At 35.8% G+C, this 22,848-nt stretch overlaps 2 protein-coding genes across 7 annotated transcripts in view; one reads left to right on the plus strand and one right to left on the minus strand.

The window, feature by feature from the left end:
• Positions 1 to 3,603: 3,603 nt before the first annotated feature.
• Positions 3,604 to 17,445, minus strand: LOC140137959 (uncharacterized). The gene is made up of 5 exons (XM_072159775.1): positions 17,259 to 17,445; positions 13,872 to 13,966; positions 8,969 to 9,684; positions 4,823 to 5,939; positions 3,604 to 4,167 (listed from the first exon to the last, which is right to left on the minus strand). Exons 2-5 carry the CDS (start codon positions 13,941 to 13,943, stop codon positions 3,739 to 3,741), a joined length of 2,334 nt encoding a protein of 777 aa, XP_072015876.1. The 5' UTR covers positions 13,944 to 13,966; positions 17,259 to 17,445; the 3' UTR covers positions 3,604 to 3,738.
• A 228-nt stretch (positions 17,446 to 17,673) lies between these two features.
• The window catches only part of LOC140137960 (uncharacterized), a 43,519-nt gene continuing 38,344 nt past the window's right edge, over positions 17,674 to 22,848 (plus strand). For all 6 annotated transcript variants that reach the window (XM_072159777.1, XM_072159780.1, XM_072159779.1 and 3 more), the window contains exon 1: positions 17,674 to 17,727. The gene's annotated coding sequence lies outside the window, so the exon portion shown is untranslated. The remainder of the gene's footprint in view (positions 17,728 to 22,848) is intronic.

The raw sequence follows: 22,848 nt of genomic DNA on the forward strand, positions 1-22,848 counted from the left end.
GAACTGTACAGCTGTACAAATATACTACGATCAGCTTGTAATCGGCAGGCCTTATAACATCGCGGATTAATATCAATATATTTTATTTCGAGAATTGTCTTGTGATATCGCAAGAAACATCAAAAATTATTGATTAAAATCATATACTATTGTCTACTTTCTTTAACACTCAAAATATAGACCAAACAGGTCAACTATGTCACTCTTAGTGAGGGTCTACTTTTCGGTGTAGTGGTAAAAGCCTAACAATTCCCGCCGATTACTAGCTGATCAAACTATACATTGATTATAGCTGACACAGTAGAGTGAATACTTGACAACACAAATCCTGTGAACACAAAATACATGTACCAGATAATAACACACAAGTGTTTCCTGTGGATCCACTCTACCACTATATTTTAAATAATTAATTCAATATTGTAAAAAAGTAACAAAAATTTAAATTATTATTAAAATTCATTATTATTAAATATTTATTGTAAACATTGTACAATGTGTTACTTAAATAGGTTTTTTTTTATCTTGGAGTTGTTTTATTTATTGCTTATTTCATTTTGTTCATGAGCTGATCTCAGTGATCTGTATAATCACTTTTATCAAAAAATATCCAAAAATATTCATGGTAAAATACAAATATATGTAAATGAGATGTCATGTGTCAGGTGAAGACAGACTTAATCAAATCATACTATTCTGTTTACATAAAGAAATAGTGTCCCACCACAACATTAATAAACATTGTGGTGCATTTGACCTTCACCTGTGTTTACATTTCCAGGGATCATTTCACAAAGATTTGAACTCATTTTGTCATAAGTAGCAGAAGCATACTTTTTACTTTTCAGAACTTTGTGGGATGGCAGGAACCATTCGTAAAATGAACCCTCTAGAACTTAAGTTATATTCTGAATTTCTGATGGGTAAATTCAAAGAGATTAGATGTTAACTGACCAATGTAATGTCGATGGGAAGAGTTGATGGTTATAATCTGCGCATGTGAGCTTGTGAGTCCAATTTACTGGGCATTCATGCAACTGGTTATAATGTGGCATGACCTGATCAAATGAAACCAAAGTTGGCAATAATGAAATTGAGATAAAGGCAAAACTAAGAAGCAAAAATACAACTAAATACAGCAAGAAAATTAATATACATAGTGCAAAATTTTGCAACCATACATGTACCCCGGATGTGGGGATTTCAACAGCAGTACGCATATAGAAAAATTTAGAACTAGAAATGGTAATAACTCAATTTTCAAAAATTTCTGAATTTGGTCTGAGTGGATCAGATAATGTCACATAATATGTTTAAAATGCCCTTGGTAATAAGTTTTAACATTTGTTTCCGGTCATTTTACCAATATTATTGCTTTTCAATGCACATTATCCCATTTCCAACATCGCATAAATGTCTATCTGCATTTGGTTTGACAAAAAATGTATTGCACTTTTATGAACTTTTTATGTTACTGTCATTGAAATGAAGTTGTACAACAAATGAAATGATGAATTACTGTCAAAGAAAAAAAATGAAAAGAAAAACAAAAAAACACACACACACAAAGATTTATTGTGCACCATACCCAATTCACAAGGCCTCGGTGCACTGTACAATCTAACAACAATATTAATTATCTCTATATTTTTCCTGCTTTGAAATTATATTTCTTGAAATAATTTACCACTAAGTGAGAAACAATAAGCCCCACAAGCAATAATCATGTAAATTTCTTTCAAACCATACTGTACAAGTATTAATTTTTGTAAATGTATTATTGTCCTGAATTTTACCAATAGAGGGTATGCCACTAATTTACCAACACGCAAATTATATGAAACTTGTCAAATAATAAAATTGTTAAGGGATTGGATAGCGACATTTGCACAGTAGTTTTTGTGGGACCTGAGAGTACATCAGACACACCATATTGCATTCTATATACGAGGAATGTCCTTCTGATATTAAGAAATTTTGCTTTTTTTTTTTTTAATTAGCAATACAAATTTTATGGTAAATTATTACAAATTCATATTTTTGGCATTTAACAGTCCTCAATGTAAACTTTATGAATCTAATGATGATGTACTTAAAGTGTATGCAGCTAGGAGGAAAAGCCGACCATCATTTGAAAAATTGTATTGAAGATACACATTTTTCCAAAAAGACCTGATTTTTCCTCCCAGCTCCATCTTTAGATTTATTAAGTTTACTTCAAGGACTGTTAAATGTCTAAAATGTCAATTTTTAATAACTTATATCTCCAATTTCTAAAAATCAAAATTATCAGAAGGACATTCCTCACATTCAGAATGCAATTTGGTGTGTTGGATGTGCTCTCAGGCTCCACAAAAAATACTGTGCAAACATCGCTATCCGATCCTTTAAGGCGATATAATACCCCGATTTTCATCAGTACCCCTCTTCTTTTTTTTCTAGCAAATTTATTAAGTACATATATATGTTTATCACCTCATGTCCTGAACTTATAAAATATATCTACATATAAAGTGAATTTCACCAATTTTAGTAAGTCATTTTAGCCCTATATATTTTTTTGTTTACTGTAACCTAGTAACTCAGATCTGTGTTTCATAACAAACCATAATTTATTCTTTTGAAAATGTTCAAGTAGGGTACATGAATAGAATACATTAAATCCTTTGTTATACTCTCTATAGAAAATCTATAGTGGTGCATGCAAAATACCTACCATGATATAACACTGAATAAATTAGATAAACACGTATACAATGGATGCATAGTCATTAGTTGTTAGGAGAAGAAAAGGCTATTAGGTCACCGTATTGTCAGGTTATAGGTCAATTGGTTCAGGTCAAATTTAAGCATCAATTTTGAATACACATGTGAGAGTCTGTGATATCATATGAGGCATAATTTTGATATTCTGTCTTTAACTGGATATATATCGAGAAGTGCATGGTGGATATACTAATATACCTTGGGATGTAAATGGTGAGTACAATTTAGAATGCCTAGTTGAGACGGATTTCACAAATAAATATAAAATAGTTACCAAAATCACAAAACTTAAGCTTACGGAAAACTACCCAATATGGTTGTATAGGTGACAAGAAATACAAATTTTTTCATCATTGCTGTAGTATGGTTGTTGTAACCTGTTACCTATGGCTTAATTAAGTTTCAGTGCAATAATGTCGCAAGTTAAAAATGCAAAATATAGCTCAACATTGAAAATAGAAGCATTTTAACCAGTTCCTTTTTTGATAGTTGTGGAGCACCAAGTTCATGAAGTCATAAAAGAAATCAGGAACCACTTATTCCCATTTTACATATCAACTTTATTTCCCTAATGTGTTAGCAACACATATCCAAAATTTTAACGAAATCCGTTGATAGTAAGCTTTCCTAAATGAAGTGAATTTAAATCATCAGTGATGTACCTCCTTTTGGCTTCTATCTGTAAAAGCATGTAAGCTACATTGATACCGATACCACCAATAAAACGAGAAGATTTGCCCCTTCATTTTGCATACCACTATGTCCAATTTTTTTTGGTAATTTCTTCACAAAATGCAAAAAAAAAAAAAAAAAAATCAATGGGTGTAGTACCCCTTAAGGCAAGAATTTTACAACAAATACCAACATGCACAAAGGTCTCCTTTGTCTGAAATCGTGAAAAATTCTATATGTGAAAAATAGCTACTTAAACAGTGCTCCTGGCAAAGACAAATCAAGATATCTTACATTACTTTAATACTCCATACTCATAGTATATAGATATGATGTATTAATACCATTCATTTGTTCATCTGTGACATGACCTTGCTCAATCAACTGACTCTTCACATGTTCTGAAATAACACGAGGTGCAGGTAGATTGTACAATTCTCTATATCTCTCTAATGAGCAAAGTCCGAGCTCCGCCACCTTCTCTTGCCACACTTCCTGTATCTCAGCAGGGGACTTCTTGACAAACACAAGCACAGCGTTATCTTTCACTGTTAGAGGTACCACATAGCCGAAGTCGNCGATCTGAAGACCTTGGATGGCCGACTCAAACTGTATTCTGGAGATGTGTCTGACAGAATGCGGCCCGTTGTGTTGCAGCGAGAGTGTAGTCACTATCGGCCCAGGAGTACTTAGTATTGCCGACTTGATTTCACTTCCTCGAGCAGTACCCTGTGATAAAAGAAAACAACAAAGTATGTAATTATTTTGATGTTTGTACCAGTGAAAAGTTATTTTTTGAATTCAACTTTGTTTTAGGATCATGTCATTAGATTACATTGCAGCATCAACTAATTGGGAGTAGGTTTTTTCATCAAACAGGCATGCTATCTGAATAAATTCCATTCCATTAAATGTTGTGTGGAACTTTTGACAAATTTTTGTGGTACAATAAGCCGATTATATAACTGAAATGTGGCTATTGTTTTCTGATACCATGCATTCAGCAGGCCTGAAAAAAATTAGCAATTTGGCATTCTTCTTGCCAGGAAATTTGGTAATTTGGAGGGAAATTGTGCTTTTCTGGATAAAGAAATACACAAGAAATGGTGGGAAATCCTGCTAAGTTAGAGCGAAATGTATCTCTCTTGCCGGGAAATAAACATTTTTATGCTGAAAGAACTTCAGTCAGTATTACAGTATATGTCACAGGCAGACCCTCTATGTACATTGGGAAATTAGTAAAGCATGATAACAACTTATTCAGGTTTAGTTGAAATGAACAATGGCCAAAGTCATTATTGATAAACTATTTGATTTACAACTGCTCTGGTTTACTGATGATAAATCATGATCCTATTTATGAATATTAAAGGATAAAAGGTACCTTTCTAGGGGAAGTCTGCTTTTTATGAGCCATTGAGTCCGGTGACATCATACTGTAGCTTTTAGATGACCTTGGTGGGGTATAATGTTCAACAGGACTTGCCGGACTCTCCTGGATCAATTCAGAGGCTGATGAGATTGATGGTATGTTCATAATGGAAGTCTGAATCTCATCAGAAAACTCGTAAGACATAGACGGTGTGTCACCAGGCGTGTTTGGTCGACTGGGCTCCGATCCTGAACTATGTGAACCAGCAGGAGATCCTGGTAAATCTACTAGGGAGGTATGTGTGTCATGATCGAAGGAAAACTGTGATTCAATTGTTTCTCCAGGGGTCTTTGGTGCACTGAGTGGAGAGCTTGATGCTGAGGACAAAGCTGGAGGACTTACAAAGAGATGCTGAGGAGAGAGTCCAAGAAGAGGATAAGTTGTGGGAGCTGCAAGGTCGGTTAAGTTGTGCCTTGGAGTGACATCGCTTTTTGGTGTTACATCACTTTTAGGTGTTGCATCACTTTTAGGTGTTACATTCTGTTTAGGCGTTGTATCATGTTTGGGTGTTAGGTCATGTTTAGGTGTGTGATTCTCCTGTCTTGGAGTATGTTCGTGTTTTGGGGTGTGACGATGACTTTGTTCATGTTTTGGCGTATGGTGACTACGTTCTTGGCTATGGTGGCTATATTCATGTTTTGAGGCATGACGGTCGTGCTCGTGTTTTGAAGCATGATGGCCATGTTCCTGCTTTGGAGTATAATGGCTGTGCTCTTGCTTTGAAGAGTGGTGGCTGTGTTCATGTTTCTCACTGTGGTTGCTATGTTCTTGTTTTGAACTATGATGCCCATGGTCTTGTTTTGGAGTATGATGACCATGTTTAGGTGTTGTACTTTCTTGTTTCTTTACTTTCCCCCCTCCACCTTCATCTCCCCTATGATCATCTCTTTTGGGGGTCTGGTTGTCTCGTTTTGGTGTCCGCTTCTTGTTGGAACTAGGAGATGCTGTATTGCGAGGCATTACTGCTTCTGGTTTGTTGTGTTTCGACAACTTCTTGTGGAAGTCGTTCATGTGAGCTTCTAAGTAATCAGGACAGTCAAAGGTCTGGTCGCATTTTTGGCATGGGTATCTAAATACAGAAAGAAAATATAATAATTAAGACAATAATTAAAACAATTTTTTAAGAGGTGACCATAGTGTAAACTTTCGCCTAATGGCGCTATGGGCTCCCTTGATATAACTGGAATTTTAGACACATAAACTAAAAGTGCCCTCACATAAAAATCTCACCAGCAAATCAGGGCACGTACCCTTAATTCTTGTTGGGATTTTTAGAGGAAGGAGCTCTCTATTTGAACATGAAATTTACCCCAAGGCTCCTAAAGGAGCCCAGGTGCGCCATTAGGCGAACGTTTACGGTATGTGACCTGCCTCCACAAAATGAGTGTAAAATCACAAATTGGTAGTTTCTAGACCTCCTGACTGCTGAGTTGATGTTCAAAAAATGTAAAAAGGGTAAGTGTATACACTAGCCCTTTGTTTATGTAATGGTTTGCTGTAAGCCCATTAAGGGGGTACTACACCCATTGCATTTTTTTTGCATTATTTTGCATTTTGTGAAGAAATGAGAAAAAGAAATTGGACAAAGTGGTATGCAAAATGAAGGGGCAAATCTTCTCGTTCAATTGGTGGCATCAATATCAATGACGCGTACATGCTTCTAATGGTATAAGCCAAAAAGTATCACTGATGTTTTAAATTCACTTAATTTTGGAAAGCTTACTATCAACGGATTTCGTTAAAATTTTGGATATGTCGTCGTCCGTATTCCATAGTGGCGTATAGTGGGGCGCCGCGAATAAACAACTTTTTGAGAAAATCGGGTTTGAAGAAATGCCAATTTAAAATCGAGTGGTGTAAATCAGACATTCATTATATTTTGTAAATGATGTGAAATTTCTGTAGTAAACTAAATAGATTTTATTGTTATATATTTTTCAAAAGAAATAAATACATACTATTGCTGGCAAACTGAAAATAAAACTATACGTCACTATGGAAAACAAACAAAACGCAATACCTAACCTAACATTAACCGTGACGCCACCTCGGTCGCCGTGTAATCCCTATGGCGTTACTTTTTCGTCGTTCAGTATTCCATAGTGGCGTATAGGTCCGATCGATGCACGCCACTATGACATACGATGTTTTTCATTTTTGCCGATATTTCACAATCATAAAATGTCTATAAAAAGTGGCGTATGGTCGATACGCCACTATGGAATACAAAAATGTCACTTTGTAACTATACATACATTTAATTAATTAATTACTAATTAATTAGCTAATTATGACTGATGAGACTTAGAAAAAATGAAAGAGAACGTCATTAAAAACATATGTGCCAATTTTCAAAAAAATGACCAAAATCACTATACGCCACTATGGAATACAGCCGACGATGTGTTGCTAACACATTAGGGAAATAATGTTGATATGTAAAATGGGAACAAGTGGTCCCTGATTTCTTTTATGACTTCATGAACTTGGTGCTCCACAACTATCAAAAAACGAACCGGTTAAAATGCTTCTATTTTCAATGTTGAGCTATATTTTGTATTTTGAACTTGCGACACTATTTCACTGAAACTTAATTAAGCCATAGGTAACAGGTTACCACAACCACACTACAGCAATGTTGAAAAAGATTGAATGTATTTTTTGTCACCTATACCACCATATTAGGTAGTTTTCCGTAAGCTTCATTTTTGTGATTTTGGTAACTATTTTATATTTATTTGCCCAATCCATCTCAACTAGGCAATCTAAATTGTACTCACCATTTACATCCCAAGGTATTTTACATGTAGTATATCCACCTCACACATTTCCATTATATATCCAGTAACAGACAAAATATCAAAATTGATGCCTCATTATGACATGTATGATATCACAGACTATCACATGTATTCAAAATTGATGCCTGAATTTGACCTGAACCAATTGACCTATAACCTGACCTTTGATGACCTTATAGCCTTTTTTTAATCTCTTTTCCTAACAACACATTATAGAAGTACATACATGGTGTAGTATTAAATTGTCTATGTGGAAGAGATTAGGCCTATTTAATTTATTCAGTGTTATAATCAGTGAGTACATTTCTATAGATAGTATAACAAAGGATTTAATGTATTCTATTCATGTATTCTACTTGGACATGTTCAATAGAATAAATTATGGTTTGTTATGAAACACACATCTCAGTTACCAGGATACAGTAAACAAAAAAATATGTAGGGCTAAAATGATTTTCTGAAATGGTTTAAAATCACTTTGTAGGTAGAGATATTTTATAAGTTTAGGACATGAGATGATGAACATATTTATGGAGTTCATAAATTTGCAAGAAAAAAAAGAAGAGGGGTACTGATGAAAATCAGGGTATTATTCCCCCTTAAGGGAAAAATTTATATAAATGTACAATGTACTTTTCAAGCTAGGATGGGACTGCATATTGCACATTTCAAATGCTTAGGATGTGTACAACACACCAAGGTAAGAAGTGCCTTTGATGATTGCACATAAACCCTTACCTAATCTGATTATTTACTTGAACCATGGCGGAGGGATGTTAAGTTTTAAATGGGGAAAAAGAGAAAAACAAGGGGGAAATCTGAACAATTTTGAGTGGAGAATAATAAGTAATAATTGAGCACAAGATGACAATGATATAGTGGATTAATAGACTTCATTTTGCAATGGTAATCTACTAATTTGATGTGTAATTGACAGTAATATGTTGATGTAAATAAACGATGCTGACCGTGGTCTCTGAACTTAATATGACTTTATTGACATATTTTTTGTCAACAAATTGCCGACGTCGGATCTTTAGATTTGACAGCATAAAATCAGGGAAAAAAACACCAAATATGGGCTGAAAATAAAAGAAAATTATGCGTAAATTTTGTCAACCAAAAACGAGGAAATCAGCAGAAAAGAGAAACTCTCACACCCCTGAGCCCTACATTTGACAAATTTTAACATAGGGGAATGTATTAGTGGACCCCTCAGAGTGACTCTGCAGGTCTATTCTATGAATGTATAACAGATCTAAAATCAAGGCTAAAAGAATGTACAAAAACTACAAACCTTTCAGGACTAATAGGAGTGAAAAGGGGTGATTTTTCCGCATGAGTTGATTTAGATGATTCTCCTTTGTCACGGCTTACTTCTGCTTCTTGCTCCTGCGAGTGGAATGTCTTTGTATGTTTCTGCAAAGATTTGGCAGTCTTCAGTCTCTTCCCACACCAGGTACACGGAAACGGCTTGACTGGTACTGGTGACAGGGTCAAGCGGTCCCCTGGTGATGATTTCTCCTTCTCACCGCCATCTTTGCTGGCAGACAAGGGATGTGCATTGCTCTCATATGATGCAGATGCCTGGTCTTGGTGATGAGTCTTGACCCGCTTGCTACATGTAGGTGTACCATCAGAGGTACTCGGTGGGGAAGTGTCCGTTCCATGTGGTCCATTTCTTTTGTTATGGGCTGGTGATTTATGCTTTGACCCATGTCTAGATGGTGATTCTACAGATGGGAGAAACCCAAAACTGTCCCTGTTACCAGTCAGTAATGGATGTATGCCACTGTGTTCCATAGAGCTCTGCACAGCTACATTCACCACTTGCCTAATAGGCATACCAGTTTCACCAGACACACACAAGTCTCCTGGTTTTTCACACACCCCACCGTGGGTGAAAGCTTCCTGCAGGCTGCGAGTGACATAGTACTGGTTACCAGTAGAATCGATGCCATCTTCCAGCTTCAACAATATCTCACAACCTGTTTGGACAGCTAGAGCATGAGCCTAGGAGAAAAAAAAAGAAAATTTATTGATACAATTGATGAAACAATCAGCATGGACGCAATCTTACATTTGACCAAATCTTACATTTTACATAATGTACATAGCGTACATACTTGTATACAAATATACTTTGACAGAATATAGCTGCTATATTATTTGACAATTTTTGGTCGATCCTTCATGTAATTATTTCGGGTAAGCTAATCCTAACCCCAATCCAAATTTTGTGTATAATTAAATGATGGAATAACTCAATTCTGCATAATATTACACACACATCTAAAATGACACCTGGCAGCTATTGCAGACAGGAACCTCTTGCATAAAACCCTCGATTTGTGATGTACTTGTATGCAAAAGTGAAATACTTGTATGCACAAGTGACCCATGGTGACGCCATTTGAATCTGCATAAAAATTCTTGCACAAATTCAAATTGTACATGTTACTGGCTCAAAATATGCTAAGGTGTCATATTATAGCCATATATTTTGACATCTTTTTTTTAAAATAATAATTATAGAAATGGAATATTTGCTAGTTTAGTGGCAAGTTTAGGTAGTAAAGACATAGCATACACAATTTAAGTAAAATCCTTTGACTCTAAATAATAAAAAAATAAAAAATAGCTGTAAAAATGCCTATTTTTACACTTTTATTTGTAACATGCCAAGAGACGCCTTTTTTCAACAGCTTTTAATTTTTTTTATGGATCCTTATAGAAATTCATGTGACCTGTTTCCCAAAATGGTGCAGTAAACCAATCAAAAAAACAGAAAAAGGCATTATGAATTATAAGTTAACAGATCAAAAAAAGGATTTAAAAGTTTGCCTTGCGTATGTTACTATTGTCTGTCAAACTTTTGATTGATTTTGAAGTCCCTCAGTATTTTATAAACAAAGACTTGAAGCATAAACTAAAGGGTAAATCTATTGTAAATAACTTCATTTCTCCATATTATAATCAATTTGTAAGTGGCTGCCATCTTTTTTGAACATATAACAATTTTAAAATTATTCTTGAAATGTCTGTCAAATAGTAACATACGCAAGACGGTGCTGTAATTCCTGCTAAACTAGGGTGATACAGCTAATTATGCTACATGACATAGCATTTAGCTCCACCTAGCTTTGTGGCACTATCACTTTGTGAGGAGAAGCTTTTTGATGACACAATCCATTGTTAAGTGTTGTCTGTCAAACATTTGTGCGCAAGTAACATACATAAGATTTGTATGTGTCTGTCAAAAGTAACATCATAATGCGTTTTAAAAAATTAAAAATCACTTGATGTTCACATTATGATGAGAGTTTATAAAAGTGTTTTAAAACATGTGATTTATAAACTGCATGTGATCTTTATTCAATTTCCCATCTTGAACTACTGTTTTTGCCAAATTATTATTCTGTATGTTACATTTGACAGACATCTTGCGTATGTTATGGCTTGACAGACACACATATTTTATTTATAACAATTTATCCTCCTTATTGTAATATTTGGACACATTTTTTTCCACAATCAGTTGCTGTAGGTCCTACACCTAAATAACCACAAAATACCTTATGTAATACTTTATAAATTTTTATTTGATTGCAGAAAATCATCAAAATTGTGTCTGTCAAATATAACGTACGCAAGGGCTAGAAAATTAAATTTGTGAAGTAAATGGTCTACAACTTATCTTTCTTTTAGTGTATTATGAACGATATATGTGCATACTATAATTTAAACCTGGTTGGAGACCAAAAGAAAAGAGCTGGAAAAATAATTGTGTGTTACACTTTTATGACACCTTAGCTTATTTTGAGCCTACTATGAAGTTGACCGTCCTACATCTTGTGTGGTTAAATTCTGCTCCTAGAATACACATTAACCTTTTTTTATGGCAGTTAGGTCTCTGCTACTATAAAACACAATTTAGTTATCATCAAACAGAGTTTGCAAAATCAAATGCAGCACAATTTTTTTAATTTTTTTAGCATTATGATTGCATCAAACAAACTATGCCTTGGAAGAAAGATAAATGGTCTGTAATCCTGTCTTCATTTTTTTTAAGGCAATAGAAACAAATTAATTTGATCTTTCGATCGACCATCAATGCTTGGTCGATCCTTATTATTTATGAAATCAATTAATTGACTATTGTTAATTGTGATAACATACATATGAATCTCTAGTACGTTTTGATATTGATCAATATAAATTTAGCATTAATTATCATTAATTAGTTGTTAGTTCTTTTTACAGGCATCGAAGCAGCATCGACTGTCGATCGATCCAAAGATCGAACCAATTTGTTTCTGGTGCCTAAATAAGTAGCAGACGTTTTCTATTATTGATTAGATTTTATACAAATGTTCCAACTTTTAATAGGCAATATGGTGCTTTATACTGACAATTCTCGCGTTTCACAATACGATGCGCCACCAGCGGTTACTTTTGGCAGTCAAATTTTCGACTCCAGAGTCGACATCGCCGTTCTAGCTGCTATTGAATTTTCACGCGAGTGTGATAATAAATATGTTGAAAACAGCTCCACAAAGGATTCCCTGTGATCAATAATTAGAAAATGGATCTACTATAGTTGTAAATTGTTGTTTTAGTGTGCATTCGCATGTAACATCATTATAATGACATTTAAACCCACAATGTTGCATGTTCCTGTATTGTATGAATTTTCGTATTACGCGGGCTTTGGATGTCGACTCATTTTCCCATGATGCACTGCATATTTTGGCCTCGACCCAGCGACTGCTGGAGGCGCATTGTATTGTGAAATGTGAGAACTGTCCTTTGTTTCACTCAATGATCTATCAAAATGCCAGTATAAAGCACCATATTGGGAGAACATGATGTCACCCTGGTGATGCCATGATGCACAGACTGGCTGCCCAGTAGCTCTGTAAGTTCAAACATGATTCTCAGTGAAGAGACAGCGTCACTCTCCCAAATTCATCTGCACATTAAAATTTTTCTATGAGTTATTACACATGATCTGAATATAGTGTTAGATCGATCAAACTGAGCAATACCAAAACTAATTTTGAAAGATGGCACATGTAAACATTACTAAACAATTATCGGGAGCAGAAGAAATGAGATGATTTTCTGAAGTTGAGAGTTGTAATTTTTGATATTTATAAAGCACAATATTTATGTAAACATTTTTTATTTTGAAAACTAGATGGACCGCGGTTCTCGGATGTCGCGGCTTTCGACGCACAGCGTCGACCGTGATGCCTCCACCAAAGGGTGTGATGTGGCCTAAAAGAGGGGACTGAATTTGACCTTTAGACAACACCTAGATGTCCCCAAAACAACCTTCCAATGACTCCTGGGTGACCCCAAAATGACCGCCCAAAAATTTGGCTCTAAATGTTGACTGTGCCCACCAAGTTTCATGCCCATATAGTAGTTTTTACTAATTTGACCTCAGATGACCCCTGGATGACCTCAGATGACCCTGAAATAACCTTTCAAAAAATTAGGCTCTAAATGTTGACTGTACCCACCAAGTTTCATGGCCATACAACAGTTTTTACTAATTTGACCTCAGATGACCCCTGGGTGACCCCAGATGACCCCAAAATGCCCTTCCAAAAATTTGGCTCTAAATGTTGACTGTAGGCCTACCTACCACGTTTCAGGGCCATATGACTATTTTTGCTAATTTGACCTCAAATGACCCCTGCATGACCTCAGACCTTGACCCACTAACCAATACAAACTTGTTCTGTCTGGGGTCAAGATGCACCCACCCACCAAGTTTGAGGAACGTGTGACCCCTAGTCTCCGAGAAAAGAGGTAAATGAGGAAAATGGGCCCCTTGACCTCAAATGACCTTTTACCTCAGTAGATGACCTTGAAACTCACTCAAAAAAAAGTAGCCAGAGTTTTTGACCATGACCCACCTATCCTGCAAATCTGAAGTTAATCCGCCCATCCATGCCCGAGATATAGCCTCCGGACGGAAGGACGGATGGACGTAAGCACGGAAGGACGGACATTGCAAAAACAGTATGCCTCGCGGTGGAGGCATAAAAAGTATGCAATGGTGAATTTTCCCCTTGGATTTTTTACTCTCTAAAGAATTGGTCATAAAATGGTTAAAACATGCTTCATGGAGTGTATGCTTGATGGATGGCGTCGCTGCATCAAGAGTTTTGTGCATAATAAATACATACCTTTTGAAAGAGTGCTTTCCTCAAGTTGTCCTTCACCCATTCTCTCAAATCACTGTTTTCTATGTATCGCATCTTGTCTTCACAAAGTATAAAATCTGTGGGAAAAGTTTTTAAAATTAACAACTTTATCCAGCTTTGAATAAAAACCTCAGAACTTTTAGTTTAGTTTAGTGGTTTTTTTTAAACAGCAGTTTTCTCTGATTCCAACCTTGAATAACAAGAAAGTTAAGGGTCTATAACTTACAAAAAATTAAAGAAATTTTTGAAAAAACACAATTGCACCCAAAAAACTGCGGCCGCGAAAACAGCGATCACATTTTCCTCCGGTGCTTAGTCTATATGGTGCAGTAAACTGCTCCTTTGTACAAAAGTTACTTGCCAGGCATAATAAGACCCACAGCGATAAAATTAGGTATCACTTAAACATTGTCACAAAGTGTTCAAAAATAACATTTGATGATCAAGGGAAGAATGGGTATGGAAGGAACAAGGGATGATGGATGGATGACAGAAGGTATCACAGCACAGTGGATTGCAAATGTTTTAATCAAACTCTAAAGTCATGAATATAACAATAACAAGATGGCCGCCATATTGTTCATGCACTAGTCACACTGTTGGAACGGCACCCTTTTTAAGGGTTCCACTTTGAAATTTGGAAAATCATTAAAAGAGTGGGGTTTAAACTTTGTCAGTAAAAAGGGTGGATTGATATGGGAGGGACTGAGGGAGTAAAATAAAAAGGGTGGAGGTTGTTTCAACTTACAACAAATTTTTTTGAATAATAAAATGTAGGAATCACTAGTGAGCATTAATAATTTCCATACTATGGAAACTTCAGAGATGTGTTTTATTGAAATTGAACTTCTGACAAACATATATGTAGGCAATGGATACAGTATAGGTCAAATTGCACAGAGACGCTTATTTGTATGGTGCCATCGCCAAAGGCGAGGAACCTGAGGCCAAGCAATTAACAGATAATACCCAATGTAAATGATAATGAGCGCAGGTCTTACTGGGACTAAGCTAAGAGATGTATGACATCTAGGACGTATTGTATCGTCAGCCTGCTACGCTAATTGCCCAAGTCATTTGAGAACAAAAAAATATGGTTCAAGCATGCATTTTTAAAAATATTTATTCACCAATCTTTGCACAAAAATTTGACAATAATAACTGAGCACCATCTATTTTGAGGTCATTGTGTGAAATCGGAGGGGTTTGTTTTGGGCCGAGGTATTTTTCAGAGGGAGCGGCAGCTCCAGAGGCCCAAAACAAAACCTGACAAATAGTTATTGTCATTCATTACCCGACTAATAGTTATTGTCATTCATTACCGTCATATCACACAGGCTTCGCGTATAATTATTATGAGGTTATGAATAAATGATAGGCCTAAGGCCAATGGAATTTGATTATTAGTTTCCGATTGGATGTTTGAAAGAAAGGACGAGGTCGCTATTTCATTATTCATTATTCGGTCTCTTTTCATTATCCATTATGTCAACAAAATCAATGATTTTATGAACAACTTTCTCCAAATTTAGGTACCCCACCGGCCACCAGTACCAAAGTATATTGTTGATGAAAGACCATCTCAAAACAGGTATTAATGCTTAGATCATCTTTACAGACATTTTGCAACAGATTGAGAAAAGATTTGAATTTGTTTTTATTAAAATGAAAAGAAATTGGCAATTTTTGTAATCACTAGAAACATGAGGTACATGTAATCCTTAAATTTCCATTATTTACTACATCCACTACCCCTACAACTAAGAAAAACTGCTCATTATGATCAGCAGGGGATGTCAGCCATTTTGAAAGTATCAATTTTAATTATTTCCATCTCAATTTTCAGATAATTGACTTTTTAATGAAAATAATGAAAGTTCTGGTCAAATTGAAAAGGTGACGCGGGCGGTCAATAGGAAACTAACAATTGAGTTCCATTAGCCTAATGATACAAATGAAAGGGAACAATCCAAAATAATTAGGGTAATTACGTAAACTGATGCATGCTTGAACCACATTCTTTGTTCTTAAAATTACAAAAAATGACCAAGTAGGCAATTAGCGTAGCAGGCTGATGATATACATGTAGGATCGCCATTGGTTTATCATGTTTACACTACATGTAGTAGCACCTCGCATTCAGGTTTGCATTCTGATTTAGGCAACACAAACAACCACACTATAACGACCTCCTAGCCAAGTTTCCAAGCGGAAGCTTCAGGAGGAAACCAGCAAAGTATTCAAGCAGCAACTAAGTACCATTTCCAGTAATAAGCATCAAAGCACTTGCGCACACACAATTCCGACTCGCCGGCACTGTTTGTCAGGGGGTCAAACCCCCACCTTTTTATTTTTCTGCCACGCTTTTTAACCATACACCCTTTTACCAGAAATTGAACCCCACGCTTTTGTGACCAAAGCTTACAACATTGTCAAATTTGGAAGCTTCGTCGCTACAGCAATTACATAGTCACTTCCGGGTTCTCACGATCTGCACCCGCAATTGTCCATTTCAGAGTCCGAATTGATGCAGAATCTATCCTCATCTATTAACACTCATCTGAAACATTTGCAACACTATATTGGCACAATTAACTCGCCCCAAAAGGTCCCTTAGGAACGAACTCTGTGTTGAAACCATTTTTATCATCAATTTCCTTTCGTTCAGACGACAATAACACGTATGAACTTCTGCACATGGCTGACATCCTGAATCGATTCCGAGATATATATCATCTCTACACAGCCACCGTGGTTCCGTCCGCTCGCTCTGGGACTAAATCTAGTGTGGAGTGAGAGGGCCAAAGCCGTTGTGTAGAGACTACTATTAAATCATGGCCATTCATAAAATTCATGGCTCGTCGATTCTACTATGGGTGACGTTTATGAGAACATCAGCAAATTAATTCCGGCAATTTTTAATCAAAATTAAAAAATAAAATATGATTATGAATGTTTTTGACTTCACTTCAGAGCAAGAGATCATCAAATTACTTTAAATAATTTTTTTTTCAATAGGTAGCTTTACCCATTGTACCCCGAGACGAATTAGGTATATTCGTCTCAGGCTTTACCCACACGCTTACATATTGCTCCCACGCTTTTTAGAAACCCACTCTTTATACAGCAAAATTTTAACCCCCACCCTTTTTACAGATTTTCGGAATTCCAAACCCACGCTGTAAAAAGTGTCGCTTTTGCCCTTTCTCCACCTGAAGTGTTGAGCCGTAACGCAAAAAAAAAAGAAGTACAAAGTAAAGGGTAAAGTCATGGCTATGATTGTAATAGAACTAGAAGTTTACTGGGAAATTTTTATGGACATGATGATGATGGTTCATTGTGATTGGATGGTTAATTTTTTAAGCTTACCAAAAAAAAAAACCCGTAAATTACTGTTTTAAAAGACTGAAAAGGTCTTGGTTGAATTCTAACTCAGAGCTTATAGTCTACACATGTAAACTAGTTATTCAAGAGTCTCCATTTCCATAACATCGGTAGTTTTCTGGTGATTTCAGGCCTGGTCTTCCTTCATGTCTATGTCCGCATCATCGCCAGTTCAATCAATCAAAATGTCCTTGACCTCCAGCCGTGACAATGTAGGTGTTTCTATTATAGGATTTCATCGTTATTAAAATAAATAATAATAAAATTGGTTTCACAATTATTATACGTTATTATTATAATAAAATATATAATTTAAAATATATATTTTATAGCTAAATATATACAAAAGAGGTGCTTGTGCCATGTAAAAAATAATTATAGGTTTCTATATCTGTAAACACTACTTCCGGGCCTTCAGGTGAAAGGTCACAGGAGAAAGTCGTGAAAACTCAAGGTAATGTCTCAATTTTTAATGCTATTTTACATCCTATAAACTGTATATGCATTTATTTTAAGGTAATAGATTGTAAATTGACAGTCTAAAATTGCGTTTTGATCCAGTTCTAGAGGGATATACCCAAGTGGATTGTTGTAATTTCCTAGAATTTTGTCGGCACTTTCATCCTTTGTTCAATCACAAAACATGCACAACAACTCAATTAATTATGGTAGGGGTGTGCAGGTCAAAATTTTAAATGGCTAATTATTGTGATTTTTTATATTTATATCGTGTGTACATGGTGTATTAGACTTATGTTAGCTTTGTAGTTAAATGAAGTTGTAGATGAATTTCATTATATTCTGTGAGCACAGTGTTCGAAATAAGTACTTATCCTCTTGTCCTCTTGTCCAAAAATCACTGGGGACAACCATATTGAGCTATGTACTTATCCCCTGGACAATCACTATATTTTACCTCCAAAAGTATGACACATTATGGGGACAACCAAAATGTATTGAGGACAAGAAGAATTTATGCTTTAGTTATCCTCGGGATAACCTCCAGATTTTCCTTATTTCGGACACTGTGTGAGCATCTTCGTAGACGAAGTCGAAGTCAACGAAAATATAAATATAGTGCAAAAATTTCCATTTTGATTTTACAGTAAGTCATAATGCTTTTTACAGAATTTGACTGATGAATGACTGAAGAAGTTGGAACAAAATGCTGTGCACAAGACAAATAATGTGAAAATTGCCACTCACTGAAAATTTGGTTAATTCAAATTCACTGAACTATCTAATCATGTACAGATTGTTTTTATTTTAATTTATATACTTGAATTTACTTGTCTGTAAATCTTACTTTCAGGGACATAAATAAAGTGTACAAAGATGTGCAACAATTTGTTTTGTGTGTGATTATTTCCTGTGCGTGTGATTACTTCAGAATATATTGCAATAGGTGGCATATGTCATATGGTGGGCACAATTTCCATGTATTTTTTAATATCAAGAGCTCTAATTGCAAAATCTCGGTGCTCGCTTCGCTCGCTATTCGAGAGGCGTCGCGGTTTGTGGAACAGGGCTAGTTCTTACCAAGTTAAAATTATGCAAATTTCTTAGCACTGCCCCACGCACCCACTGCATGACATCACGTGCACAGAACTGACAAATCGTGTGCGTAGGATCGGTGAAATTTTTGTAAAATTTGGTAAAAAACACCTCATGCATATTGTCCGTCTCCGTTGAAAAACTGGATCCTCCGCAGTAAAATCCATCATGACCACTTGAAATAAGCTTCCAGCTAAGTCAGAAAAAATATACCATGTCCAACAAAAAATTATTACCAAAATTACAGATAAATGAAATTTGAGTATCTTCAGTCATTGAAATTTTTGCTCGTTTGACGCCAGGATCGAGCAGCCATCTTGAATATTACAAAATAAATGAATATATGCATATGTCTGAGCCCAGTAAGGTCATAAATTCATTCATAAAACCATGTCGGGTCAATTGAAACGATTCTGATCGGCCGAATAAGACCATGTGTTTGTGACGTGTTGGGTTCATCATGTTCATGAATATTTAATGAGCAGCGCGCTCCTGCCTGACACGATAAAAAAAGATAACAGGGATCACCAAAAGTCCGATGCTATGCACATTGCACGCTTACTCGCTTAGTGGTGCCTGGCATGCTAAATGGATCCTTTATTTCTAACTTTGTACAGCATGTACCCAATTCAAAGGTAATACAAATCTGTGAAAATAAAAACAACAAAAATAAAAATAAATATAATGAAAAATAAAAATTACCGTATTTTGTCAAATAAACGCCACCGGGGGCGTTACATTTTCCCAAGGGGGGGGTGGTTATTAGAGGTAATTTTTAGCACGACAATTCCCGTTAAAATCATTAGGTAAGCTTAAAAGTCACGCTAAAATGACGAACTATGAACTTTTGACACTGACTTTTGGTTCACTTCCGGGTTGCCGATGCAGATTTTCGCCATTTATTGCTGCTATTATCAACCATGTGAGCAACTTGGTAAGCTTACGTACACATGATAGCATGGAAATATCGAAAGTGGTGGGGGCGTTTATTTGAGGGGGGCGACTATTTGACGAAATACGGTAATTGTCTTTTAAAAGCTTCCAAAATGATTGAATGAGTAAAAAAACTGACTTTAACAAATTCCCAGAAGGGGTGTGTGGACCCCTATCCCACCCAGCATCATTCCACATGTACCCCCCCCCCCTTGAAATTGAAAGTTACCTGGTAATTTTTGCTGAACCATGAAATGGTATCAGCCTATAAGAGTGTATGTTACTAGCTTACTTACTAGCTTACTTACTAGCTTACTTACTAGCTTACTAACTAACCATTTGGTCTGAAATGGACATATCTCTAAATGTTGACGAAGGTATGACCCCATGAGTGGTGTCATATGAAAGAGGAAAACATAAAGAATGTGATAAAAATATTTCCAAACGTCGGAGGTCATCCAGGGGTCACAGGGGTCAAAAAGGTCATTTTAACTGAAAATGCTCGATTGAGCTTAAATTTAAATGCAATGATCCTTGTGACATTCTAAACATGTTTAAAACATTTAAAAATTTATTAAAGGTCATTAAGGGGGTCATAAAGGGTCAAAGGTCAAGGTTTTCAAAATGCTCCAATTGAGCTGCAATTTTAATGCAATGATCCTTATGACATTCTAAACATTAAAAAAATATTTTAAGATTCATTTAAGGTCCTTAAGAGGTCATAAAGGGGTCAAAGGTCACGTTTTTCAAAATACTCCGATTGAGCTGAAATTTAAACATAATGATCCGTATGACATTCTAAACATGTTGAAAATATTTTAAAATTCATTTAAGGTCATTAAGGGGCAATAAAGGGGTCAAAGGTCATGTTTTCAAAATGCTTCAATTGAGCTGGAATTTAAATGCAATGATCCTTATGACATTCTTAACATGTTTTAAATATTTTAAAATTCATTAAGGGGTCATACAGAGGTCAAAAGTCAAGTTTTCAAAATGCCAGCTTCTCACGATCAAGGTAGGCCTATATTAAAACGGCAATTAATGAAACAGTCTGATTAAAATTAATACTAGGCCTATCCTGCACAGTATTGCTGCTTGATCAGATCGTCACAGTCATCCGCCTAACTTACGGTACCTCGTGCCCTTGCAAAGGGCACAGTTCCTCTAGTTCATTTTATATTCTTTACTTCTCCTCTTTCATTAACACCACTCGGGCGGTCATACCTCCGGGTGACAGTGGTATAGGCTAAAGCCTCCATTTCTCCGTTTTACAAAATCAAAATTCCGTTTTGCAATTTTGCCATTTTCCGTGATTTTCCGTTTTACTCATAAATCCCTATAAAAACGAGAAAAAAGCGAGATTTATGCCCAAAAATTGGCGAAAATCAAAAAAGGTAAAAAAATTGAGTGAGGCAGTATTTCATTGACTCCATACCCTGAGTGATACCAAAACAAAGCATGGAAATTGCCGACCGGACTATCAAAAATACACAAATTTTGTCCTCATAAATCAGCTTAAAAGGTCAATATACTGCAAGGTTTGAGTAGTAAATAAAGAATATTACTTGTGTTGTTGCTTGAATGTGCCAGAAAATGGACTGTTTTTGTACATTCAGGCTGGAAAATCAGGTCAAACTTTAGCTTTTTTAGCTGCAATGGTTGTCGAATTCTGCAACCTTTCGCCACAGAAATAGATTTTCGTGGTAGAAATGAATCTTTTAAAAGCGAGAAAAGCACTAAAAAGCAAGATTCACGGCGAGAAAAGCAAATTTTTTTATATTTTTAAATATTTTTTCAAGAAAATTCTTACTTTTCTGTCAATTTTAAGCTTACTTTTTCAGAATTTTTCATTTTCGATTTTCCGTGCTCAAATTCCAATTTCCGTGATTTTTTCCCGTTTTCCGTATCGCGGAGGAATGGAGGCTTTAGTATAGGCCTACCACAATATACTGCCGAAGCCACATGGTTCAGCTATGGTGCGGTTATCGCTCTAGTTTATTATGTCATTATTATGCTTTAAAAATAATTACCGGTATTAAAGCATGAAAAGAAATCAATATATTAAGTATTAAAATAAGCTGCAATCTGAGTATGAGAATAGATATCTTCACTGATCAAATCCTGCATGCCAAATTCGGCAGCCCATTTTTGAAAACAAATTTTGATCAGGGTGATAAATCGGCGGCGGGCACACATAGAAACATATGAATACATGATTCGTTTTAGCAAACATATTTTACGAATGAATATGATAAATGCAGCAAACCTCAAAATATGGAAAAAATGAGGAAAAGTACTTGAATCACTTCCATAACACACTAAGGAAACTTTAGGTAGGTATGGATATATGTGATCATTCCTTATCGGATCATTCCTTATCGGAGCAGCCAAAAATAGTAAGGCCCAGTGGTGCACCATCCGCCATTTCAGAAATTCATTACCGGTAGTAAATTTTATGCCGATGTTTTTGATAAAAAAAATTTTGGAATTGGATCATGTTCGAACCACTTCTGAAGTTCATTAGGTTAATTTTAGAATAAAACCGGAAGCTATGTATGAATCATGTGCGTTCCTGGTAAATTTCGACTGCTTTGACCTTTGTACTGGGTGTTAAAACTGTGCTGATTTTGAACTTTACTGCAATTATTCTTCAAATACCGGTATCTAATAAACATGGTTAACAGAGCTAAATTGAATAATGTGTTGAATAAATTATGTAGTTTTTTGTACTAAAAATCAAATAAAAGGAATTCAGGTGCTAGCGCCCTAAAAGCAACATTTTTTCAAATTTTTTTAGGCTTTTTCAATTTTTTGCGCCCTTTTTTCTTTGCTAATTGCGTTTTGCCGCCCTTCGTTTTGCCGCCCTGTTTTTGCCGCCCTTCTTCTTCCGCCGCCCTTCGTTTTTGCCGCCCCTTACTTTGACCCGGGGCTGGCGCCCAAAGCCCCCCAAAATACGCCGCATGGGGATAGATTCTCATTCTCATGCCGACTCGGACTATGCCGACTCTGCACCAATGCAAATTTGGACCTTTCCTATTCTATCAGCCCTCAAATTAAGGATCTGAAGGGGCACGGCAACTTTTTTAGG

This window comes from Amphiura filiformis, chromosome 17 (assembly GCF_039555335.1).
Source record: "Amphiura filiformis chromosome 17, Afil_fr2py, whole genome shotgun sequence".
Taxonomy (NCBI): Eukaryota; Metazoa; Echinodermata; class Ophiuroidea; order Amphilepidida; family Amphiuridae; genus Amphiura; species Amphiura filiformis.